This window comes from Ctenocephalides felis, unplaced genomic scaffold (genome assembly GCF_003426905.1).
Source record: "Ctenocephalides felis isolate EL2017-DRISC unplaced genomic scaffold, ASM342690v1 CF-g0.4_SCAFFOLD_00845, whole genome shotgun sequence".
In the NCBI taxonomy this organism is placed as follows: domain Eukaryota; kingdom Metazoa; phylum Arthropoda; class Insecta; order Siphonaptera; family Pulicidae; genus Ctenocephalides; species Ctenocephalides felis.
Genome location: NW_020536999.1, coordinates 33,414,538 through 33,441,306, shown reverse-complemented (window position 1 = coordinate 33,441,306; position 26,769 = coordinate 33,414,538). Strand labels below are relative to the sequence as shown.

Here is a 26,769-nt window from a genome sequence, read left to right as displayed (position 1 = left end):
TGTATAACCCTCGTCCAGCTTTCGTAATAGTCTGTATCGATTAAATTTGTTTTTCTTTGAAAACTGTGATGTTGATTTGAATATATGCTAGTAATATATTTTACAGTTTCTTGGAATTGTAGAGAAACTCGCAGGCGGGTAGCAACAATTTCTTTTGGCTCTAAAAATGGATTACGTCAATCAACAAATGGTACTGAATCATTGAATATTAGCCCAAAAAAAAGATAATTCGTTCAGTTATTTTTTAATCTAAACTGAATGCTTAATACAGATAAAGTTGATATATATAGAAACAATTCTGTGTAATATCTTGCGATGAAAATATCTACGTTACAACTAATTTTAATCAAAATTCAATTTTCCATTATGGCATTATCAATATTATGTAAACTATGCATAATAAATTAAATGCGATAATCAATTCATACGTTTTGTATAAATTCATAAAGCGTACCATAATAGTAATTATCATAATTATAATGCAACAGCGGTTTTAAGAAACTGTTATCCAAGCACTTCAGTCTATATAACAATTTATTAAAAGCAACTTAATAAAAAAAATTTCATTTAATTCAAAACCACTTCTGAAGCGATTGATATTACTTTAAATTTATTTTTAAAAGTTCGTGTTTACTTTCAACGCGTAAACTTTGTGTTTACTTCTAACAGTTTTCAAAATGATTTTGCAACTTTAGCAGAAAACTTCACTTAGAAATTATTCGAAGACAAATATTCAACTAGATTTATATGCGACATCCACACATATATACATACACGCACGCACACACACACACAGGTAACAAGTTAAGACGCGCTTCGTATGGACGAGGTCGCGAATTAAAGCCTCCGCTGTGGCAACCTGACATCGGGCAGCAGCGATGTCCAATTTCACTTAAAAATATAGATCAATATGTTTCCAATTAAACATAAGCCCATTTCGGGAACTGCGAAATAGCAATATAAAATCTCCCACATTTTTCTTCCCTAAATCGAGTTGGAGTTTAACCCAGCTGCCGGACCTGCCCTAAGGCAGTACCACCTATTATTATGTATAAGTGTGTGTATATACTTATAGATTTTGTACTGGAAATTTAATGCTTCTGATTGAACTCATAAGAGAAAACGTGCAAATAGTTGTTCAATATATCGAAAGAAAAAAAACATTTCGTAAACTTTATGATAGTTCTACGAAACTATCCTAATTCATATTCAATATGCCTTCTATAAAAATCGTTTATTAAATCTATACATTTTGGCTCTTATAGTGATAAAATCCTATGATTTCCAACATACAGTCAAAATGTATATTATGAAAAATCCATAAAAGTCAAGATCGTAATATTGTTTAAACCTGTTAGATTTTTATTTAGACTCTACGGATAACTGATAATTCATGAATAGTTATAATATCAATTCAAATCAATATCAAATTAATTTCTATTCAACTATTAATCCATTTTTCAACTTTTCCAATTAAATACATTTTTTTATAAATAATCAAAATTAGGAAGAGTTATAATAAAATTATTTTTATATAATGTAAACGAACAAAGTATGTTCATTTATAATCTGGAGGCTTCGGTCATATGTAAGCTCATAAGCGAATGTTAAAATAGACGTTTGAATTACTCTATTTACTACAGCAAGTCAATTAAAATTTGATCTTTATTTCTGATTTATCATTGTCTTTCTATAGATTTCAAAATAATTAGTAAAGGATAATATAAAATTTATTCCAATGCATATAAAAACTATTAATCATGCTACGCCGTTGATTGCATATAAAAACTATTATTTATGCCATAGGGATGATCTAGATGAAGATTGAAAAGATTGCAGATACACATATCAGTATCGGAAAGTAAGATATATTTATTATGTAATATTACATAAATATAGAAAATCTATGAATCCTTAGAAAAAATCCAACGATGGTTACTGCTCTAAGCCACCCGTTGTTAACACCAACTCACGTTCGATGCACGTCATCACGTACTACAAACATTGTATAAATATGAATATATATATATATATATATATATATATATATATAAATATAATATCTAGGTCAAATTGCGTATGTACATGGCAATTGAACTAGATTTTCATCCCTGAAGAGGTTACTAGAGGACAAAGGGCTTTTGCGCAAGTTTCGCAACAAAAACGCATGCGCCCTCAGCATCTCGACAGGACCGAGAGAGTTTCTCGTGGGGCGCGGGGCCTTTATTAGCAATGTTCTAACTTAGATTAGAAAAAAAATCAACAGAAATCTAACATTAAATATTAATTACCCATATTTCCTTGCTCCTTGAAAATTGTCTTCTATAATTAAAAATTTGATCTTCCACTTTTTTATAACCCATTTTAAATGATTTCAACATGAAATCAATATGTTCCAATTCAATACTATATAAATTAAAACAAAAATATCGACAGAATATTGATTCTCAACCACATCAATTTTAATTTTGTTGTAACTCTAACTTTAACTTTAATACTGAACAGAGAAGCTTGTTGAAGACAATGAAAAAATATTTAGAAATTAGCAATAATATAGGTAAGGTGCTAAGCAAGTGCTAAGCTATTTTTTGTATAATGGAGCTTGTAATTTCTACCAAATTCTATAAAATTTCAATTTCCATAACTTTGTGGCGTTTTATTTAAGCACAAAATTATTTACTAAATGCAAAGCAAGGGATATTAGGTCCCAAAACGAGGTATCACAATATCACTTGATTTTATCTTAAAAATTTAAATCCTTTGTTATTTGTGGCTTATTTTATTATTAACTGCGTTTGATTTTCATATTCATTGGATCCAGAGCAAAATACCATGTCTAACATTTAGCTGGGCTCGCCCGTAGGTAAGCGGTTAAGAGCGACGGGACTTGTTTCAGAGGTCCCGGGTTCGATACCCACCTCGAGCAGCCTGTTGTCAGGCAGCAGTGACAACGATTTTCACTTGAAAATATAGATAGAAATATGTTTCCAAGTGAAAATAGCCGGCATTGATGAACCAATAAAATGTCAGCCCTATTAGATTAATTCTAATAAGAAAAATCATCAAATATAGATGGATTAACCATTGGGTTACCATCTAAAAAAATACGAAGTAAGGAGAAGTTACAGCCCAACAGCTCATAGGACGTAAGGTTCTGATTGCTGTTCAAAAATGAATAATAAAAAAAATCCATTAATTACGTAGGGTTTTTAGGGAGAGGGGTATAGTAAGGTATCACGTTACTATACCCCACCTTTTTTAAATTCAAGCATTTTTCAAAAATCAAAAATTTTACTTTTTTTTCGTAACTGAAAATACACGTGATCTTGGTGGGGGTTGGGGGGGGGGTTAATTTTGAATATTACCACGTATCACCAAGGGAGAGAGGGGGTCCAAAATTTCTTAAAAAATCGATCACGTGATTAATGGATGTCCCCTCAGTGAATGCACTGATCTGGTGCACTGATCTGATGAAATTCAGTGAAGACACTTTTCTTTTAAAATCACTTTTCAAAAAAACTCATAACTCTCTCATTTAAAATATTAAGTCAATATTGGCGTTTTTTCTATTTTGCATATATTTTTGTCAAAAGTCATTTGCACAAAACATTTCAAGAAACTCCATTTTCGCCCGTTTTATAAATTTTCTGGTTCAGAAAATCGAATAGGTTTTTGGACGTGGATATTGTAGGCGGTGCTTGTTGATGCAGCATCCAGTGCACATACCGTTAGTGAAAATGTGAAAAATATGCCGTATTTCTTGATTTGCGAAACGGACCGCATTTTAATGTTTGGCGGCACGGACAGAACGCGTTTTGATCGTTTAAGAGTTGCGTGCGATATGAACGCGGTCGAAAACGAGGCAGTTTTCATGGAAGATAAAGCTTCTTAGTGAAAATTTAAGAAAAGCGGCGTCTTTGTGTAAGTAATATGTATTTATATTTATATATTTGTTCATAATCGTACGATATAAATATCTGCAATGTTTTTATAACGATGTTTTCAGTTGCCGTCACTGAATTTACGAACAAAAAAATTTAAAGGTTAAAAATTAATTTGTAAATTGAAACATTAAAAAATGATCCAAATTTTATTTAACTATTAGAATTATTTGATGAGTCAACAAATACTAAAAGTTTTTGAAAAATTATTTTATTAGGAATTATTATTACTGTTGCTTTATACATCTGCATATATGTATGTAGAAATTCCAAACGTCTATACATAAATATACAGAATTCATGAATAAAACCAATATTATTTATTAAAAAAGATTATGCACACATTTGTACATATGTATATATATATATATATATATATATATATATATTTATGTGTGTGTGTTTGACTTGATGTTCGTATATTCAATGTGAGTATTTATTTTTATAAATAATTATACACGTAGGATCAAAGCACGTAAGGCAAAAAGAGATTTGGGTTTTAAATGAATATTTAATTTGGGATACTCTGCGAAAATTTAAATAAATAATGTATTATCTCAAATATTAAAACGCCTTTACATGTCATAAGAGTAATCATAATTTTAATAAAATGTACTTTGTATTATAAATGTTTTGTAGCCGCTTTTAGAGGTTTCAATTGATGAGAAAACAAAAATAGTATCAATTACAAATGGTTCTAAATAAAAACTCTTAATTCATTTTACTAGTAATATATAAATAAATTGTGCAGTAGCGATGTCCATTTTCACTTGGAAATATAGATTAAAAATTTGTTTCCATTTGAAAAGAAGCCCATTTTGGGCACTGCAGTGTGAAATGGCAATGGAAAACCTCTCACACTAATCATTCCTGAATCGAGTTGAAGTTTAACTCAGCTCTCGGACTTGCCCTAGGGCAGTATGTACTACCCATCATATATCTATTATATAAATAAAATGAATTATAAGTATTTTTCTTAACAATTTGTAATGAAACTACAATGTATGGGTAATGTTTTAGCATGGCTTCAATAATTAAGTAACTTTACATAAATTTATTTGTTTTGCATGGACTCATATATTAGAGCTTGCTGATGAATTCATACTAAAGTCTTATTCTTTTGTTTTAATCTAATATAGTGTAGAAATTATCATCTATATAAATATATTACTCCTTGCAAAAATCTAATGTAGTGTTCTAATTAGTATATGCATATAAAAATGTATAATAGAAATAAATATGTCCTCACTTTAATCTCCTCAAGACTTTTTGCTTATAACACGACATCGTCAGAGTGAAATATTAATAAAATATTCGTTAATATTTCATTAATTATATCTTTAAAAGTAGTCAAACGATTTATTCCAATAGAGAGCCCAACGTTTCATGGGGACAGTACCCTCCAAGGTGAAGTACTGTCTGGGGCGGGCCAACACGCTCCTTTTACACGCAAAGGAGATTCAAAGACGCAGGAGGCAAAACGTAATAACATCAATTTATTTCTTATTTATATTTCAATGATGCTTTGCAAATAAAAATGGTCGGTTATAATGTAGTATAGATATCGTAATAGAATATGAAAACATGGAAATGCTTTCAAAGTCGCAAATTCGTTTTGAGCGTTACTCTGAAGGATAGTTATTAAAACCGTTTTCAATGATAATTTGTATTTAAGATTTTTTTATTATTCAAGAATTAAGAACAATTCAAGCAAGTTAAAATCAAGCTTTGCTAGATAATTTTCTGTAAAGATTTGTGAAGTCGTATTTTGTAAAAAAAAAAAAAAAATTAACTAAAAAAAAATTTAAATGTATGTATATATATATATATATATATATATTTATATAAGTATATATGTATATGTATAAATTTGTAGATAGCGTTTCGTCGTTACAATATATAAAAATTGCTTTCTTCATATTGCAATTTCTATCAAAAATCATATTTCAAACATCATTCTTATCCTTTTCCTTTTCTGTATACTTTATATCCTTTGCCTAAAGATATTTACATCCAGTCGGAAATATCTTTGTAAAATATTGATTTTAGTACACAAAATTTATTTGAACACATAAAATGGAAAAGTTTTTCAATAAAAGCAGCAACTGTGTTAGCCCGCAAACTGTATTAAAAATGATTTTTACTCTTTCCATTGGCTCAGATCCAAGAAACATTATACACGATGTGGTTGTTACAGCATGTTTGAACAGCGATCAAGAGTTAATGCCATTTCCCAACAGATTGAGGAAAACACATTGAATTTAAATTTTATTGGAATAAAAATTGGAATAAGCTTCCACCACCAAGAGCAATAATTTGAAATTTAAAGGAAAATTGAGTGCTATAATAGAATAAGCAGAAGGATGAAATCTGTGCTTATTCTTCTATATATTCATATAGATAATATGAAACTTTATATTTCGGTTTATTGACTATTTATTTTTACTTTTCAGAAAATGGAACACCAGCAAACTCAGGCCCATCAGGGCCAACATGCGAGCGGTCAACAACAATCTCAACACCAATCAACCATTCCAACCAGTAAGTCTCTGGTTCCTGGTAACCCGCTGATGTGCTGCGTTTGCGATCAGTACTTCCAGGAACCATGTTTGCTGCAATGTTACCATACATTTTGCAAAAGATGCCTGGCGAACAGAATATTTGATGGAAGAATTCAATGCCCTATGTGTGGGTAAGGGAATTATTAGTTTAACCAACTGTATGATCGGTAGCATTTAAATGATATGCGGTTACCAACTGGCTCAGCCGCCAGACTTTAGTTAAAGACAATTAAATTTTTTTCCCGTACTATGTGATTATACTCTACTAATATATTTATAATAATAATAGTAATAATACTCTCACGAAATTTGTTTTTCAACATCGCTATTTGCAAAACTACAAAATAAAGTTAACAAAAATAATTTTAATGAAATAATGTAATTATGCCAAATATTGCAGCATGTATAATTCCATGTTCCATGCATAATAAATATATAAACGTTGCTTTAAAGAAAAGGAGATACATGACCCTAGCTCATGAACAGAATTACGATTGCCAAAATAAAGAATAATGCCTACATTTTCTAACAAAATAAATACAAACAAGAAAGCATAAAATAAAATCGTCGTTTTCTTTGAATAATACATGACAACATAAAATCAAATTGATTTGTTTTAGGCAAACAACACCCATAAAAGACGGGGCGGCGGGTTTGCAAATAGACACTTTGATGAAAGAGCTGATAGAGTTAGCAAATACTGAAAATCCACCTTGCGCAAATTGCGACCGAAGAGACAGAAACAATATGTACTATTGTGTCACCTGTGGTATGTCTTTAGATAAGTCTGTACTTATTCAATTATTAATGATAATTGATTTTACAGCAATAAAGTCACATATAATATAAACCAGTATTTAAAATATTATTGTAAGTTCCTATTAAATTCCTATTAGTTTCTATCTTAAAAAGAGCTAGTTTCTCATGTAGATTTTTATTACATATCAACAACAATTTTTCATTAAACCGTTTCATTTAGCTCGACAAAACTTGGGCCCAAGTGTTACGGTGGGCCGAGCTGGCTTATCCATCATTTTTTGGCCAAAATTTTCATCACGAACCAAACTCGTTAAAGCACAAGAAGAGGTTAAAAGTAGCAGAAACTAATCTGGTGTAAATAAAAAATTACTTTAAAAACAAATGAGCAGATTAAATTAATTTCGAAACGAAGTCGATATTATCAGAAATTTGGATAAAACAAGGTCAACGGCAACAGTGATCACATTAAAGACAGAAGTCTATTCCACCTATTGATTATTTATTTACTGCTCTTTTATTCGAAAATCGGTCTTTTATTGCAGCAATATCTCGTATAATCGCGAATGAAATTTATAGGGCAGGCGCTTTGCGGCCAATGCAGAGAAAACACGCACCGAGCAAAAATGTTTGCAGCACACGAAGTGATACATACCTCCAAATGTGCTACAGAACCTAAAAGGGTAAATATATAATAAGACCAAAATTTATACCTACATTCTAATCATTTCTGAAAGACACAAGATCGATGTTATTACATTTGAAAAATGCTTAACACGTTCAGCCCGGCGTCAAATTTGTTGTCCTTTCTGTTCAACCCTAGGAACCGAAGCCGAGCTAAATGTGTTAAAAAAGTCTTGTGGATAATAGAAATTAATTATAGATTATATGTAAAAGACAGTAAATTATGTATCCTTTTCAGTGTCCGACTCATGGAGAGCATTACATAATGTTTTGCGCCCCCCAACGAACAATGCTTTGTGTGAATTGTTTCCGAGATGCTCCACCTGACAAACGAACTCATTGTGTAGATATTGACACGGCTTATAATCAATCAAGAAAACGATTGGAAGAAGCACAATCGGTTAGAAAATCTTTTAATTTATAATGAAAAACTTTATTTTCAAAACAATCATCAGTCGGGTTCTCAAATTCGTTAACAATCAGTTCTATTATCAATTTAGTCTTATTAGTGGTATATATTTTCAGGGAATAATTGAATTACAATCTTGTGTCCGTGAAAGCATCATGCTGTTTAAAAATTTACTAGACGAAGTGACCTCAAACATGGAAGAAGAAAAGCAAATAATAAATACATTCTGTCACGGAATGCAAGAATCTATCGAGAAAACTCACGCGGCTATGGCGATGGAAGTTCAGCGGTAAAGAAAATGGAACTTGGAAAAAAATACGAATAAAAAATGATTGTTTCTCCTTTCAGACAATTTGAAACAAAACAGCGAATGTTCCTAGGCCAATTGACTTCAGTTTCTACCGTGATGCCAATTTTACAACTGCATCTCATGCTGAGCGTCAATTTTTCCGCAACCGCCAATAAATTCCAATTTTTAGAGTTAGTATATGCCATGTTCGAGAGACTAGCAATAGTAGCGAGGTTGGGAAATGTTCAGAGGTAAAATACTAGTCAATGATATTTTACGTGAAACGAGCTATTGAAAATATTTTTTTTATATTTTAAGGCCAAAACATACTAGTACAATTCGGACGAATTATCGGAATGAGTTTGCCCACTGCCTAGAGCCTTGGATTGGCAAAATGCTTAAAGAACCTTGTAAAGGTATATTATTTGAACATTATATATAAATCTATAAATAATTTATGTTAATATTTTTCAATAGATTATGAAGGAAAGTCAATGCCTGTTTCTGGAAACACAACTGCGTCGATTATTAAAACTATGAAGTCTACATTGCCAACTGGAGATGGTCCGTTTACTAACCACTGCCAACAATTTAACAACATTCTTAAGGTAGAATATAAGAAAAACGTAACTAATTTATAATTTTAAATTAATACCCAAACTCAATTAAACATGCAAAGAGTTACTTATTTCAATAAAATTAAATTAAACGGATATATTAACAAAATATAGAAAAATGTATTAAATAAAAAAGCATTTTTATTATGATACTATATTAAAAGAAGTCATTACAAAATCGATCATGAGCCTAAATATTGTATCAAAATTTATTGGATTTATCCAAGTATTTAATTATTATTAAACTAGTAATAATTTATGATGATTTAAAAGTCTATTCATTATTTTTTAGGAATTTAGCAAGCAATTATACGAAGTGAAAGAACAAGTTAACGCTCTACATCGTGATGTATCTATTATAAGGAGGACACATACTCCACCACTAGGTGTTAGGTAAATGATATAGATTTTTAAAAAATCAATAAAGAATCATTCCTTTAATTTATCTCTGAATCAAATATTAATATAATAATGCAATATTAAACAAGAATAGATAAATTATATAATTAAACGTTGATGACTTTTGTAAAACAATTAAACTCTATTGGATATTGTTATTCTGATTAATAAGTATTACTATTACAAGTTATTTTTCATTTATTTCAAATTTAGGAATTATCGAATATATGTTGCAATGGTAAGAGCAGCCGCATTATTTCCAATCCGCATTTCTATATCACAATTATTTTTTGTTTGTTCACTTTGAAGCTAGATAATATATAATTTAAGACGCAATTGCCGTTTTAATATCTCTGTAATTGATTGATTAATACTAATTAATTCTGCAATTTGACATGAACGAATAAATGTATGCAAATATCAGTCAGTTACCACCTTACGCAAATGAAATTTTGATTTTTAATCGGTTCATAAAAAATGCTTTCGATAGAATTACAATAGTTTTAATAAAGAAATGGTTTTATGTGCATAATATTACCTCAAATTTTAGCTAATCTTCTCGTCACTTCAAGCCAACTTTTCACAATTTTCTTAAACTTTGTACTAATTGTTATGTAATTTGTAACATAAGTGTACAGCAAGACCATATTTATTTCTTCGCACATTTTTAGTCCAGATATACGATTTCATCAGAACCATCCTCAGATGTATTTCGAGTTACTATGAGTATATAAAATCCTCTAGAGTAGTAAAACTTGGCAACCCCTGTCGCAACCCGAATATTTCGACAAATACTAAATGTCGCTTATTACACAGTCGCCGAATATATTCTGCCGGATTTTGATAATTATCGAATCAAGTCAAAACTCTCAAAGGTCGCGATCTCATTGCATTGGAAATATTTCTGGAGGTTAAAGATGGCATACTTTTATATTTGGCAGTAAACGTAATCAATATAAGGTGATTTTTAGATGATTTATTGTAAATGAAACAAAAACAAAATATACCAAAATAGAAATGATGTAGAGAATTTTTCACAAATATTTGATGAGCCACAGTTAAGTAAATGAAACCTTTTTCTGATACCACCTGGGTCATATAAACTAATTATTAACTAAATTATTTTCATTTGATTAGGTATGATTGTATTGCAAGAGATTGTGCACTTCTTGACAAAAGCCTGGAAAAACATCAAGGAGATCTAGAGAAGTCAAAAGTTGTTTTTGAAGGAATTTGGGAACAACAGTTAGTTCGCATACAGACAGAGAAGGAAATATTTCATGATCAGGTAAAATTGACTCACAATTAGTATGATTATTATCAAAATTTCAAAATTAAACGGTAATACCTAAAAAAAGCTTAATATTGCAGTAGTAGATTTGAGCAATAGATTTAATCAGATTTCTATGATATTTTTTCAAAGAATTATATCACTACGTAACATGATCTAATAAATATTGATTTCAGATTACTGAAATTTTATCTTTGCGAAATGAAGTGAAACAATTATCAGGAGCGGCTCAAAAATTGGAACCTTATATCAAGAGCTTTTTAGGAGATAGTGGACCTACCCAAATCAATACAATAGCAACTGAAGCCACTCAACAGCATATCAAAACCTTGTTAGAACATCTAGAATTGATGAACATTGATAAGTAAGTTAGGTTTTATCCAAAAAATGCGTTAAGATATGGAAAACACTTATGTATTAAAATATTGGCAATACGGCGTAACTAGCAGAACTAGCAGCAGAATGATTTTTTAATACAATATTGATAAATCTGAACTACTAGAGTTAAAATTGATCAAGTCAGCCAGACTCTTCTCTACTTTCACAATGATTTTTAACCTTGAATTGAAACATCTATTCGTAATTTATTAATAACGATAAAATAATTCGTAAACTAATAATAACGATAAATTTATTTCAGTGCTATGGCCCCAGACTGCAAATTGCATTCTGCAACTTCAATGTCTTCTATGGGACGGAGCCGTTTCAATACTGGAGATTCAATATCCGACTATAATCCATATGCAGAGAGCAAACGGAACGTTATTAGCCAAATAATTCATAAAGTAAATATAATTCATAAGTTTATATAAGTAAGATTTGATATTTATTAACACTATTTTCATAAATCAGGTCAAAGCCAAAGATGATAGAAGAAAATCGCCAAATAGGGCAGAGGATAGAATGTTCGAGCAGGACCAAAAAATGATAGGAGATCCTTCTAAAGGTAAAACGATATTTAAACACAAAAAATAGAAGATTAGTACGCATATTCTTCAAGAAATTATTATATTACGTAATAATCTATGTGATATATGAAATACAGTACCTACTTGTTAATGCTTACGATTAGCAATGTTACACTATCACTAAATCTATTGTTATTGCACAATTATGTTCAAGCATGATTCTTGTGAGCTATTTGAAACAAAGATGAATATATGTTTTGTTTGGAAAACATAAAAATTGTCTTATCATTGCATCTGCAAAATCAAATGTCAGTTTCAAATATACAATCGATGTGAGATAGATTATAAATAACTATATTACGATAACAAAATTTAGACAAAAATTTGATTTTGTTTTTCAAACAACCGTACTGAAATTTGTTTAAAAAGTGTTATTTCCAGGAAAGTCAGGAGACGAAGCTTCATCAAGAAAATCAGTTTCCACGGCCGCCGAACGGTATAGACTTGTCGACCAAGAGAAACTTGACGAGCTCTTGAGAAAATCTGCAATTGATAAAGTGCAGGCTGCTTTGCGAGGAAAAATCGACCTAACGGAACTCAGCAAAGAATTGTTATCTAAAAAATCTATAAGTGTAAGTGGAAGTAGAAGCAATCTACTTTGTAAAAAACAAAGTCTTGGTGATTCCACACCGGCACCTAAACATAGAGATCTGAAGAAAATGCACAAATCTTATGAAAAGCTTAACGAAAAGAAAATTGTAAAAGCAGAAGTTATAGCTCATCGAGAACCAGATTGTTATATGGATAAAGACCTCAGACAAACACCAAGAAGTGCAACGCCGACTAGTCGAAAACAGAAGGAGTCACAATTGAAAAAAGATCGTAGAGCACTTTCCGATTCGTTATTAAGATCACTTAATCTCGACACAATGGCTCAATCAAATGCAACTTATCAGCGAATATCGGATGCTACATCTTCAAGAAGATCGCACAGTATTAGCGTAGCTCCAAAAGGAAAATCTAGGGAACAGAGTCCAGCATCAGAAAAAATGAAACGCAAAGTCTATCCGTATTCTGATTCTGAAGATGTTAAATATTATACACGACATGATGAATCTGTAGAATCCTTAAGTACTGAAAGTGTAGCTTCAGGGCGTCCGTACACACCCGAAAAAACATTCGTCGTCACTTATGGAAGTAAAAAATCTGGTAAAAATGGTGCTGCCCAAAAACAACGCGCTTGGGAAACGTTTCCTCCTAAGAGACGACCATGTAAATCCAGGAATGGAAATGGTAAAATTCGAACTCATCAATACATCAAAACAAAAGATTTAAGGTCGGGATTGAAATCAACACAAGTGTGCACCTCTGAAGAGGATACCGAAAAGCATGTTGTATTTGGAGCTCATTATAAAGAAAACTTAAATTCAAAAGACAATTTTGACGCCGGCGTCAATCTTAGAAAGACTGATAGTTTCGAAGGGCACGAAGAAGCCGTCCGCAGTTTAATAGCCGTAGTTCACGAGACAAGAGCTCAAAATATGAGTCGCAAGCAAAGGAATAATAAGTAAATATAATAAAAATGTTATAGCCAACGTTTCTCAAAGTAGAAGTGAAATGAGTAGATTTCTGGTTATTCAAAAATGCACTATAAGTATCTGAATTGTAATGCCGTATATTAAAAGATTATTTCTATTACTCTGACTTTAGTGTGAGAGTCGTCTTTGAGAAGCGATGTCATATTAAATTAAGTCAATACTGTTACCATTGTAGCCCAAACGTAATAAACTTTGTATTATTCACTATTGTAATAAAAATAATGTATCAATTTTGATAATTATATACACTATATATCGGGAATATTAGAAATAAACTTTAGAATTTCATAAACCGACTTGGAAATATACATATAAACAATTTATTGAATATAAGCATTGATATAATATTGTTATATGTTATATGTAATAAAAATGGATTTAACAGGATTTATAATGGAATTAAATATGATCATTTAATATAAATTCATTGCATAACATTTAAATTACTGGTCTTGTATTTATTTTATTTAACGATTTCTCTTCCTATTAATAAAGAAAATGTCATATTTTTACCCAAATCAAAACATCTAAGGTTATAAACAAACTGAAGTGTGATTCCTTCGAACAAGCCAATTTTTCTGATATTTGGACGAGCTAAAAGCGAGCTAATAGACCTTGATTTCCAAAATTAGTTATTCATTCTATTAATAATTGGAAAAAATGTTTTTAAACATTTCGATTTAAGACACCACGTCTTTTTTCATCTTAGTGGAAAAGGAATCATCTTTAATTAGATCCGAAAACCCAGCAATTAGATCAAAAGATTCATTCCACGAATCACCTAAAGGAATCGTTAAGACAAAGTCCCAAAATGACGCATCGGATCGGTCCATTAACATCAACGACCATTAACAGGGTAACGGCAGAACAAAAATACCAGACGGACCGGTCATACACAATTAAACTTCGCGCATCTTCAATTGAGGACCTTCAATAAATTTAAAATACACAACGACATATTTAAAATTCACACACAGTAGACTGTGAGAGCCAATAAAAACTTTTTAAATGCATTCATTTGACATCAATTGCATTTGTGCCGAATGTTAACATATATCATTATGTGATGTGTCCGAGTCATATCGTAGATATTAATATGACCCCAAACTCCGATTCGCGAACGTCTGAAGGATACACTTGACATTGATCATTGTCTGGAATAGATCACAAGGCCAACTGAGAAATCTAGAACTTTTATAATAGACGATCTTGATCTTGAACACGGGACTTGGATCAATTTAAATAGATAGTTATCGTAATCAATAATATAATGTGAATCAATAATGAAATGGAAGCCATTGCCAATATTCTATGTTTTTCCAGAATCATCATTCCTTAATTATTATGAATCACAATTAACTTTATATTTCGAATTTCTAGTTAATATAAAAATATCATTAAGCTTATATAAAATATAAGTTTATACTTATAAAAATTAATACAACTAGAAAAAAGTTATGATATGATAGAAATAATCTGGTCAAGAAATGTGAACAAAGAAGTACATATAAAAGATATTTAAATACAGAGCGGTTTAACAATTGATTGCATAAAAACTGACAAAAATCTGCATGTTACTACAAATAAACGAGAAGTAAATCTAAATTAATAAAATATTTTTAATTACTACGTGAAATTTTTCAATGTGTTTGCATTATTAACAATGCCATTGCGGTGACAAAATATTCAGAACTATTAGACAAAGATCACAAAACGATATATATTTTTATGGTTGATCAGAGAAATCAATGGCAAGATTCCATAAACGTTAATTCGATTTACAATTACTTTCCCGCAGGGTAAGTTATTGTAATCGTCCAGAAAAAGAAATTGAAAATTTTTACATTTATTCACGTTTTGAAGCTTTCTGAACATTTTGGCATACCTCAGAAAAAATGGATAAAAGTGAAAAGAAAAAAAATCTGTTGCTCGTTATCATAATAATATCTATTATTATTGATTACGGCTTGCTTATGAATAAATAAATAAATAAATAAACAAATAATAATAATAATAAGAGTGAGGATAATGAAAAAATAAATTCATCGCCAGAAGAAAAGAAATTTCTACATAATATATTTTCTAATATGTCGAAAAAAACGACAAGTAAATATATAGGTGTATCCTAAAATTGATGTTTGAGACCCATAAATAGATAAGAGTAGCCAAATACTAGACTTTAAATCCATTCATTCTTGAATTGTTATATTTTATTTCAAATAAATTAGATTTTAAAGATTTTTTTAGCTAATGCTTTTATTTTTATTACAGTATATTTTTCTATAACAATAAAATAATTGATAATTATATGAGTGACGACATCAAATGCAAAACGTGTATTATACTTTCAAATCAATTTTTAAATTGTCAACTAACAAAGCTAAATGACCTTTAATTCGTAAACTTTTTATATCCCGTGTGAATATTAATTATTCCTTCGTATTCATTTTTTTTAAAATAAACATGTGGAAAACGATGTCTCGTTGACGAAAAATATTATAATATTTTGTGATGAAAAAAAAATGGTTTTATTGGGTATATTGCTGAATTATATTAGGATGTGCACATTTAAAATAAAATTTGTTATAAAAACATTCGTAATTAATAATAATGTTATTAATTATTATTATTTTGTTGTCTTACCATGGTTAACTCGTCAATTCGCTATCACATAACACTTTAGTTTTATTGTAAGATTACATGTTTCGAAGTCTTTTTATTCGGACGAAATTATAAAACACACTTACGGGATGGCATATTACAACTAACTGCAAAAAGTTAATACGAACACATGCTGCAATGTGAATATTTGCAGCGTGTAGCTGACCAGGGGCGCACTTTGAAAATTAATTTGCGGCCGATTCAATAGCAACCGTATGCTCTTTTTCTAATGGTGAAATAATTATATATTTTATCAAACAAAAATTAGCTTTGGTAACATTTCAATATTTGTTTGAAATCGGGATGTATTTGGTATTACATGTAACCCCCGCATAACAAGGTACTTCTATAACAAGCATTAAGAATTGAGCAAAACCCTAATAAAATAAAAAATATAGTAAAACCTATGAAAATTAAACTTTATTTAATCTAAAATTAGTAAAATCGCAGTACAATAGCTCAATAAATATGATGAAACTAGTGCAAAAATAACTAATTTGATACTTATTATTCGAACGCGTTCGTTGTATAGAAAAATTTTTTAGGCTTATCCGAGCAATTAAACAATTAGCCTTAAACAAAGATGTGGTAAATATATAGATATCTTCTTACTAATATATAAATCACCAAGCAAGTAATCGCAAATATATTGTTTTTGCAAAAAATAAGGCACGGATCTGGAGGTACAGAAAACTGCACAGAGGATGAGGATACCTTGCAAAAAAAGGATTGTATTGTGTTGTGCACTTACTTGTTAATTATTATGAAAAACAATCATGTAATTATGTAATGTATATTACTCCTTAAAAAAAATTATAAATATATCAATATTTGTTATATAATCATGATTTGTAGCATGATTTTCTGAATTATTGAAACGTAACCCCTCTTTTTCCCGTATAATACGGATTAGCATAACACGCTATTTTTTTGTAACGTAACTCCCGTGTTATGCGAGGGTAAACCAGTACTTTTATAATATAATAAAATCGTAAAAAAATGAAATATTTTTCAGATTAAAATTCATTGCCAAAATATATAAATATTCTATAAAAAATAAGAATATTTAATACCGCGAATGCGAATCAAAATAATAACCGACGACAAAAATAATGAATGGATATTTTAGATCGATTTCTTAAACATTCCGGAATATTTAAAAAATATTTAGCACTTCAAATAACTTTATTAAATGCTCTAAATATTACATTTTTTTATAAGCAAGAAAATACTATATTGCTTCTGTTAACAAACTTAAATACGAAATTTTTATATTGTCATAATTTTTAAATAAAATATCTTATCAATAACAAAATGTTTATGTACTTACATATTTATGTATGTATTAATTTAATGTAAAATATAATTAGTAAATTGAAAAGATAAAAATATTAAATATTATAATTAATCATTATATTTTAATTTTTTTTAACGAAATAATAATTTAATTTTTTATGAAGACTAGTAATTGCTTTAATATATACAAATATTTTGAATTTTAAGGCCAACATATAACCAGTAAAATACTTTACTCACAAAAATCTTAGAAAACATCTATTATATTAAAAATTTCATAATTTAAATGGTTATGAGGCACTATTTTTTCTATATTTATGGAATGTTGCTTTATTGTGCACCTTGTGTAAAAAACAAGCACATATATATTAATTATGTATCTTTATATTTAACATCAATGTTTTAAATATTAATTTATAAAAAAAATGTGCTGATGTGACTACCAAGATCATTAAAAAGCATGGGAACTTATATCAATAGTAATTGTAGAATAAATTAATAACACAATTTTATCTATTAATGAGAGTTAAAATCCCAAAGTCATCTTTTACACATAGCCTTGTGAAAATTACTTAACACATGAATGATAGCAGTATGTCTTGTAAGTCTCAAGTGCATATATAAAACACTGAGCTTGTATTATTTTTTTGAATAATTTTCATAGTTAGATTTGCAAAATATATTTTAAGTAAAAATAAATAACGTAGATATAGGAAATATATTCCTAGATCATAATAAATATTAAAGGTGCCGTTTCAAAATCCCTGTACTTCTAATTTCAAATTATCTATAAACACTAACTAGCAGAAAGGTAATTGGTATCATTTCTAACAGAATTGATATCAAATCAAAAATATGTATACCTTTTATTGACTTCCTGTACCATTTCTAGAAATATGACGCAATTTTTGTTCAAGTTTTTGTACTGTAGCAGTAAGTTGAGCATTTTCACAGTACATTTCTTTAGCCAGCATATCATTTTGTATTAGACGAGATTGTTGTTCAGCACAAATTCGACTTTGAATATCTATTCGATGATGCAAATCGGCGACTTCTGCTCGACTTTGTTGCCAACATTCTAAGATTTATTAAATAATATTCAGTAACTATCTAAGAATATAAAAAATAACCAAATTTAAATGATTTAAAACTTACGCTGAAGTACAGATTCGGAATACTGTTGTTGCTGTCTTAAAACATTTTGTAAATGTCGGCATCTCTGCTCCAATTGCTGGACGCGACTCATTGAACTGGATGATCTCTGAAATTGTAATAATCAAAAATAACTATAACATATTCCTGCATACTTGTATAAATAATTAATTAAAAACTAACCTGTTGTAATGCAAACAAATTTTGTTCAGCATTGATTTTTGATGATAACAACATATGTATATCTCCCATCAGTACTTCCTTCTGTAATTGCAATGTTTTTAACTCTTCATTGAATTGTGTGTGCTGCAACTTCAATCGCTTAACATCTTGGCCGGTTATATCAGCACATAGCAATGTTGAATTTGGACTGTTTGTTGTTGCATTGTCAGTTACATCCTGAGATAATTCAAGATTTTCACTGAAAGTAATTAGAGAACATAATTACTCATAATATAAAGTAGTAAATTAAGCTATTAGAATGGTAGTAAATAATATACTAATATCTTTGATAATTACCATGTCATAATGAATGTTTTATGATCATTTTTCTCTTGTTGTTCAGGACTTTCAGTTTTCCAGATATTCTGTTCATTAGATGTATATTGTTGATTCTGCCAAGCAAAATTAGGATTTTGATAATCTCTTGTAATTTTCAAGCCATTTACATTGTCATTTCCTCTATGGCATAAATAGCTAATTGAGCTAGATGCACTATCACTTACACCATTTGTGGTATCAGATTTTTCATCTACAGTTTTTATGTTTTCAACTTCCTTATCTTTAGAAACTTTTTCTAAATTTGTCAAAATATTTAGTTTTTCTTTTAATGTATTAATTTCTTCATTCCGAGTTTCGAGTTCTAACTCCATGTTACTTCGATATTCTTCATACTCATTTTCCAAATCTGCAAACTGCTGCTCTAACTGACACCGTTCTTCTATAGGTGAGAGTCTGCCAGTTGTCCCAAATTGTTCTTCATATTCAGACATCTTCTTCAAGAGTTCAGCAAATTTTTCATCATTTAATCTCTGTTCTTGGTCATATATTTGACGCTCTTCATCCAATTTAGAAGCCCAATAATCTTCACAGCGCTCATACTCAGTTCTCAACAATTCTAAACTCGCTTCCAATTCATTACATTGTTCTTGCAATTGCTTCTTCTCTTTGATACATGTTTCGTGTTCAGTTTTTAAATCGGCAAGCTCATTATTCTCTTCAATCTACAATATTTTTCGAATCAAATCATATCAAAATATCATAATAAACAAAATTATTTTATTGCTGTAAAAAGTACTATTATCAAAAATTGCTAAAGTTATAAGTATTGTTCCTAATAATACTGTAAAAGTTGCAATATGATCACAATTAGTATAATTTTTTTATATTTACCTTGTTTAACTGATTTACCAGATCTTTTACTCTTGCTTTCAACTGAGACACTTCTTCAAGTTCAGCCCCAACACACTCACTCAATTTTACTTTTTGTTGCAACATGCTTTTCTCAATCTCAGTAAGGGATGAATGATCTAGTTCATGATCAAGTTGCATCCACATTTTACTTTCTTGCTCATTTTCCTTAGAACACTTCCTTAATTTTCCCAATCTGGGACTACTTTCATCTGCGATATTTGTTTTACTTGGAGAGTCCCCTCTGCGTTTCATTGCTATAGCCATGCTGTGGTCTGAATTTTCTAAATCATTTAAACTTGTATCTTGCTTCATACAGTTCTCATTATAGACACTCTTTTTAATCTTTAGAGCTGATAACTCAGAACTTAAATTTTCAACTTCTACACATAGTTCATCATTTCTATCTCTCAGATTAGTATTCTCCACTTGCAATGATGAAACCTGTTCCAATAGAGTTGATATTTCTTGTAATTTTTCTTCACACGTCTTATCAATATTTGTTTCTTTTTCTCCTTGAAGACACTTTAATTCTTTTAAGATGCATACTCTAGATTCCTCCAATTCTACAATACGCTCTTGCAGATTTCTTTGTTCTGATTCCATATTGGAATTTTCAGTTCTGGCTTTTTCTAAATCTGATCGTAACTTGTTCTCCTCCATTTCTAACTTTTCAATTTTTGCTTCCAATTTCATGGTTGTGCTTGCCCAAGTCTCTCGTTCTGTGGATAATTGATTCATTAAATCCCTCAGAGTTTCAGAATGTTTTTGTTCCAATTGTTGCATTTGATTTCGAGCACTGCTTTCTAAATTAGCATGATGCTCATCCACTTCTTGAGCCAACAATGCTGCTCTATGATTAGCATCTCGATTATCAACTTTTAATTTTTTACTCTCATCAATAATTTGTTTGAATGCTTGTCGCAATGCTTCAAGTTCTGCACGTTTTAATGCTAAAGATGCCTGTGATATAAGAAATAAATTTTGTGAAAATTTTATAATAAAACAGAGAATTGTACAAATATGAAATAAATTGTATAACTGTTGCAATAAAACCAGAAAGTATTTCACAAAACAATTAAAATTATGTCAACTATGATGATTATAGTAAAACTTTATTAAAAAACAAAATTTTATCAGCAAGCAATAAAGAAAATTAAAGTTGAAATTAATTTATACCTGTAACAATGATAGCAATGGGTTATGCGGATGCATTCCTAAATTGAGATTCTGTACTTCACGAATTTCATATTCCAAGACATTGCCCAATTCTGCTACTTGAACTTCAGAACAATCAAATCCTAAATCTTGTAATAGTACATCTGGATTCGATACACCAGCATTCTTCCAAATATCAACTATTTCTCTATTAGTTATTACGCCAGCACTATTTGGCCACATAATCGTGGGAGCTCCAAAATTCATATCATCCATTGGACATCCACTGTCAAGTTCTAGACCATCATCAATTTTAGATAATGACATGTTTTCACAAGGATAATCACTATTATGTTTGAAGAGAAGTAAGAATTCTTCAAAACTTATTCGACCATCATTGTCGGTATCCAAATTTTCAAACTGCTGAGTTACAATATCTATCGCAGACTTATGTAAACCAATGCACTCCCAAACTTTCTCAAATTCGATTTGAGTCAAATATCCATCTAATCCCACACCCAACCTTTGCCAAGTATCTCGCAAACAAATAATTTCTTCTTCTGAAATAGGTTGTTCAATATTAGATAAATCTTTATTTGCACTTTTATAAGTAGGCAGAGAAGCACAGCGTTTTAATTTTACAGAGTGATTATTAGATCCACACACTTCACTTTGTGACATAGAACGTTTTACTTTCTGATCAAATTTTATATCGTAATCAATTTTATTTTGCTGATATCTCTCATCTGATTTCAAGTTTTCATTGTCAAAATTTTGTGGCTTTGATCTTCGACCATATTTCTTTGAACCTAAGATTAATTTAGGAGAAACCTCTCTATCCGACTCCTTGCCACTATCTTCTAAAAGATGTTGATCTTCACGTTTTGTATCCGCAGACAAAATTGCCAATAAACCTTCTTTGAATTCTTGAAATGAAATGCGATGTTTTTTAGTATCATCAAGCAAATATTTGACTAATCTATTACCTCTATCTTCTAATTGTAAATTATTACATAAACTAGTAAGGGCTTCGCGATCAAGAGTTCCAGATTTGCTTAAATCGTGACTCGTAAATACATTCAAAAGTTGTTGCTCATATGGGTCTATTGATAATTCCATTATTTATTAGGTTTGCTCAATGATAAATAATTCATTTCATTTATCAAACTTCTAATACAAAAACAATAATTGTAAATACCTCAAAACTTATAATTTATTGAATATACACTAGAATGTCGATGTCACTTCATGCAATATTGTAATCACAACAAAAAAAAGTATGTAAACACTATAATAAACACTTACACTTGTTCAAGTCAAAATAACCAAAACACAACCTGTAACATCGTTTGCGCAAGCAAGATGGGTACAAGCAAATAAACCTTTACCTCTAAATTTTACTAAAATTATTAATCACGCTGAAGGAAAGTATTGGAGAAAATTGGGCCATTATCTGTCCTTCCAATACCAATCTGTCATAGTTCAGGTGTCTATTTGACAGATTGTAATGTGTGAAGTACTACTCAAAACATCACGCCCACCAACATAACTTTTGCTATAAAATTTATTTTATGTTTTAAACCGTTCACTTTGAATCAATAAATGGCAAATGAATTTTACAAAATGTAAAGAATAACTGGAAAATTATATCTTTGTATGTTGCAGAAACACAATAACTTTATACATGTATAAAATATTAGCAGTGCTTTTTAATATAAATATGCCTAAGATGGTTGACCATTCAATGAATATTATTAATAACAACTTATGCATAGCTTCGCTTACACAATAATTTGCAACCATAAATACTGAAATCAAACTAATATTAATTTTTATTTTATTTTTATATTTATCTATTTAAAAATACAACAATAAATGTAATGGCTATATTTATTATTTGATTTCGTAAGTTGTCAGCATATTTTCAAGCTCTTTTTGGGTAATTTCTCCAACTTTTTCAGAATGTAGAAGCAAACTCTTTATAGCTGAAAATTATAATGTATGTAAATTACATGTGGAAATCTAACTTAATATCAAAACACAAATTAACAAAGATTTTGACAAAAGAAGGAGATTTTTACACATACGAGGTGTGTTCAAAAAGTACCCGGAATTACTAATAATTAAATTTCGCGGGTCTGGAGTGTCTGATTGTCAAATTTTTTTTTTTATTGTGTTGGTATACATGCCCCTAAAGTATGATGAAATTTTCAGCTATATTCACTGTTTACTTTGTCTGTGGTAGTCGCTAAGGTTCGACGTGTTTTTCTGAGCTCGGCGATTTTTACAATGGAAGAATTGAAAAGTCAAAGAATTTGTATTAAATTTTGCGTAAAAAATGAAATAAAGTGTTGCAAAGTGCAAAAATTCACCAGATATGGCTCCGTGTGACTTTTTCCTATTCCCAAAGTTGAAGAGACCCATGAAAGGACGGCGGTTTTCCTCGATTGAAGAAAATCGCTGAGAGTGCTCAAGGACATATCAAAAAGTGAATATCAAGGGTGCTTCGAAAATTGGAAAAAACGCTGGCATAAGTGTATTATATCTGGGGGGGGACTACTTTGAAGGGGACCACATTAATGTAGACGAATAAATAAATATTTTTTTGAAAAAACGAAAATTCCGGGTACTTTTTGAACAGACCTCATACATAAGCATATATAAAAATTAATATTTAATTATTTACCATCTTTATCTTCACTACTCATAAACATTTTCAAAGCGTTAAATCTTTCAACATTTTTTAATCCTTCAAGATAACCCAAAACAGACTCATTGTTAGAAATAAAATGTACTTTTAGGATTTGTAATATTTCACTTAAGATATTACTCTCTAGTGAACTGCCAAATAATTTCTTGAAATTTTTACCATCAATTATCTGAAAAAATCATTAATATTTTTTACAGAAAAAATAAACATCAGAAAACAAAATTTATTACTATTGTGATATACCTTAAGAAATTCATATTTCTTTTCCGGATTGCCTTTAAGTTGCTTCCAAACGTTATAAAAATGTATAGATGATTTTGGCTCTTCCAGTCTTATATTTAATATAGCATCACTCTTTACATCATCTTTTGGAACTTTTGAAACAAGTTGTACAATTTCTTTAGGTTTTTCTTCCTGTATTGATTCTTTAAATTGTTCTTTATATTTGCTAATAGGATTACTATTTAATGTTTCAGTAAGAACTGAACTGTTTGCACTTATGTTTGTATCAGGTATTTTGGAAACATTATTTAAAGTATTAATAGACCTTTTAGTAGATTTGGTTATTTCTGTTTCCTCATCTATATGAATTCTCCTTAGAGGCTTCTAAAATAAACATCTTGAACAAATATCAAACTAGAAATCAATAAAGTCAGTAATATGATAAAACATTTCTCAAGAATTAAATTATTTTCAACTTAAAATATTTTGTTTAATTGTTTCTGGACTATAAATCATATCACTCATATACCTTAGATCTTTCATGAGGTGCTTTAAAAATGGGCTTCACTAAAGCTCTTCCTTTATCTGATTCAGTAAACCAATTGTGAACCTTCACTATTGCAACTATATAAATGAAATTAATGATTACATTTTTAATTAAGTATTTTTATAATAATATGATATATAAAATTTTACCTTTTTTGTTATCTTTTTTTGTTTCATTATTTACATGCTGTTTATCAATCTCAGTGGTCTTTACATTGTCCGACTTCAATGTCTTAGATATGTTGCGTATCTGAGGAAAAAACAATATGTTCTATATTAATTTCAAATAACTAAGATGTTTTACATTAAAACTACATTCATATTACTTCAGAAATGCAATACTATCAATTTAGTTTTAATTAATAACCAGATAATTAGTTTCAACCTTATTATTCAATTCTAATAAATGTTCTTTTGCTTCTTGATTATTAGGCTCTAAATTTAAAACTTCAGACATATCCTTTATTGCCATATTAAGTTTTCCTACAGCAGCTCGAGCAACAGATCTTCTTTGTAAGGCTTTAACATATTTTGGATCAATTTCCAATGCTCTACAACAATCTTTTTCAGCTTTTGCCCATCTAAAAGTAATTAAATTCTTTTATTAATGAAAATTCTATACATAATAATAATAAGACAATACACAACATTATTTTACGATCTGTCTTTACTATGGGTACAAGCAAAACAGACTCAGATATTGGGTGTTTCTTATAAAAATTTCTTATTTAGTTAAATTTTAATTTGATAAAACCCTTTTTTGAGAGATTGGAAACATTACAATTTATTGAAAAAAAAATTTCACTTATTACTAAAAATGTATAACCAAACACGAACATAAATGTTTCAAAACAATCAAGGTTCTTCAAATCTTGGATTTAGGTAGTTCATTAAGGTATCATCACAGGATTTTTAACCCCAGTAAAATTTCACTGGAGAATACTTACTTTTCTAATTTTAAATAACACAAAGCTCGATTTGCATAGTAAATTGCATCACCTTGATATAACTGTATTGCTTTTGTGTAACATTCCAAAGCTTTAGTCCAATTACTCATTTTAACAAAAGTGTTACCTTCATTTTTCAATTCCTTGCTTTTATTGATTGCTTCTTCATCATCAGATGATTCTGACTGAAAAATATAATTGTTTATAGTAATTAAATTTTAAACATAAAAGAACAAATTTTAAATGTAAAACTTGAAAATATTTACTTCTGTTGAATAATCAACTTCTTCACAAGCTTTTTCTACATCAAATTTATCCCACTTGTTATAGTCTGTAGATGCACTTTTCTTAGTTGTTTCTGCTACAGGCGTTTTAATCCTTTTGGACCGTGGTGGTGGTAAATCCTCTTCCTGATAAGATAAGAAAGGCTAACTCTCTTTATCAATTATTGATTATATATTTATACCAATTAAAAACATGAAGACTGATACAACTAAATATTCTAATAATAAATTTTATAGAATAAAAATAATAAGAAGTAATATACTGCAATGCATAAATGTTCAGGAAGAAAATTGCACTCGAAATCGTGTATGAGAATTCTAATATACAAGTACACATGATTGACTATTCAATAACTAATATACATCGAGCAATTAATTGATCTTACTATATGAGCAATAATTAACCAGGAGGTAAAGAGTATGTACTAATGGTAAATTGTCATTTTGAAAAATTATCATTCATGTAAGATATGGCATATTACCTGTTTACTTGCGGGTTTTTGCAGAAACTTATCCTTCTCTTTCATTTCTTTCTCCCATGCATAAAGTTCTCTAGCATAATCTTCCAAAACAGTGGAATTATTGCGCATATCTAATTGCATCTGCATACTTGGAGTTATTTTTGACATTTTAATATAATTGTAATTGATTCAGTTACTCAGTACGTAGTTTTCGTATATACACAAATATATATAAATTTTGCACAATAACTTTGCTTGATGACAATTGATATTTTAAAAACTTAGTAGTCTGAAAACATGAATAAATTTTTAGGTTATGTTTAAAAGAAATTCCGTGTAAGCGACATTTCTAACTGGCGGTAAATTCAAAATTCAAACATTGCGAATTTGACCACTTAAGAGCCGGACAATTTTGAGAAAAATGGTAAAAAGTGTCACTTTTTTATGTAACTCAACTACATTTACTTAC

General features: G+C 29.5%; 3 protein-coding genes across 5 annotated transcripts; 1 reads left to right on the top strand and 2 right to left on the bottom strand.

Moving 5' to 3' along the window:
* Nucleotides 1-166: 166 nt before the first annotated feature.
* Nucleotides 167-13,426, top strand: LOC113382420. Its single transcript, XM_026620787.1, has 15 exons — nt 167-190; nt 6,395-6,633; nt 7,123-7,271; nt 7,838-7,941; nt 8,181-8,342; nt 8,468-8,640; nt 8,700-8,891; nt 8,959-9,056; nt 9,118-9,248; nt 9,550-9,650; nt 10,794-10,944; nt 11,124-11,311; nt 11,588-11,732; nt 11,800-11,893; nt 12,297-13,426. Exons 1-15 carry the CDS (start codon nt 167-169, stop codon nt 13,424-13,426), a joined length of 3,081 nt encoding a protein of 1,026 aa, XP_026476572.1.
* A 4,419-nt stretch (nt 13,427-17,845) lies between these two features.
* On the bottom strand, nt 17,846-22,575 carry LOC113363250 (blastoderm-specific protein 25D). 3 transcript variants are annotated; one of them, XM_026605738.1, is made up of 7 exons: nt 22,436-22,575; nt 21,152-22,300; nt 19,955-20,935; nt 19,082-19,785; nt 18,746-18,983; nt 18,566-18,671; nt 17,846-18,488 (listed from the first exon to the last, which is right to left on the bottom strand). In XM_026605738.1, the coding sequence occupies exons 2-7, from the start codon at nt 22,247-22,249 to the stop codon at nt 18,277-18,279; spliced, it is 3,339 nt and encodes a 1,112-aa protein (XP_026461523.1). In that variant the 5' UTR covers nt 22,250-22,300; nt 22,436-22,575; the 3' UTR covers nt 17,846-18,276. The 3 variants fall into 3 exon arrangements, with proteins under 3 accessions (XP_026461523.1, XP_026461524.1, XP_026461522.1); XM_026605739.1 differs by having other exon boundaries at nt 21,152-22,056; nt 22,117-22,564; XM_026605737.1 differs by having other exon boundaries at nt 21,152-22,564.
* Nucleotides 22,576-23,011: 436 nt separating this feature from the next.
* Nucleotides 23,012-26,594, bottom strand: LOC113363393 (RNA polymerase II-associated protein 3-like). The gene is made up of 9 exons (XM_026605893.1): nt 26,322-26,594; nt 25,822-25,965; nt 25,556-25,740; nt 24,994-25,189; nt 24,759-24,858; nt 24,592-24,686; nt 24,084-24,446; nt 23,817-24,009; nt 23,012-23,115 (listed from the first exon to the last, which is right to left on the bottom strand). Exons 1-9 carry the CDS (start codon nt 26,466-26,468, stop codon nt 23,024-23,026), a joined length of 1,515 nt encoding a protein of 504 aa, XP_026461678.1. The 5' UTR covers nt 26,469-26,594; the 3' UTR covers nt 23,012-23,023.
* Between the last annotated feature and the right edge of the window lie 175 nt (nt 26,595-26,769).

What these genes read in the sequence shown, in the direction of transcription:
- LOC113382420 (XM_026620787.1), top strand. Translation starts at nt 167, where the DNA reads ATGGATTACGTCAATCAACAAATG. An exon ending in ATTCAATGCCCTATGTGTGG is followed by an intron (nt 6,634 to 7,122) that starts GTAAGGGAATTA and finishes GATTTGTTTTAG; the next exon opens with GCAAACAACACCCATAAAAG. An exon ending in AATTTAACAACATTCTTAAG is followed by an intron (nt 9,249 to 9,549) that starts GTAGAATATAAG and finishes ATTATTTTTTAG; the next exon opens with GAATTTAGCAAGCAATTATA.
- LOC113363250 (XM_026605738.1), bottom strand. Translation starts at nt 22,249, where the DNA reads ATGGAATTATCAATAGACCCATATGAGCAACAACTTTTGAATGTATTT. An exon ending in CATTGCTATCATTGTTACAG is followed by an intron (nt 20,936 to 21,151) that starts GTATAAATTAAT and finishes CTTATATCACAG; the next exon opens with GCATCTTTAGCATTAAAACG. An exon ending in AAAACATTCATTATGACATG is followed by an intron (nt 18,984 to 19,081) that starts GTAATTATCAAA and finishes AATTACTTTCAG; the next exon opens with TGAAAATCTTGAATTATCTC.
- LOC113363393 (XM_026605893.1), bottom strand. Translation starts at nt 26,468, where the DNA reads ATGTCAAAAATAACTCCAAGTATGCAGATGCAATTAGATATGCGCAAT. An exon ending in AAAAACCCGCAAGTAAACAG is followed by an intron (nt 25,966 to 26,321) that starts GTAATATGCCAT and finishes TTATCTTATCAG; the next exon opens with GAAGAGGATTTACCACCACC. An exon ending in TATTAGAATTGAATAATAAG is followed by an intron (nt 24,859 to 24,993) that starts GTTGAAACTAAT and finishes TTTTTTCCTCAG; the next exon opens with ATACGCAACATATCTAAGAC.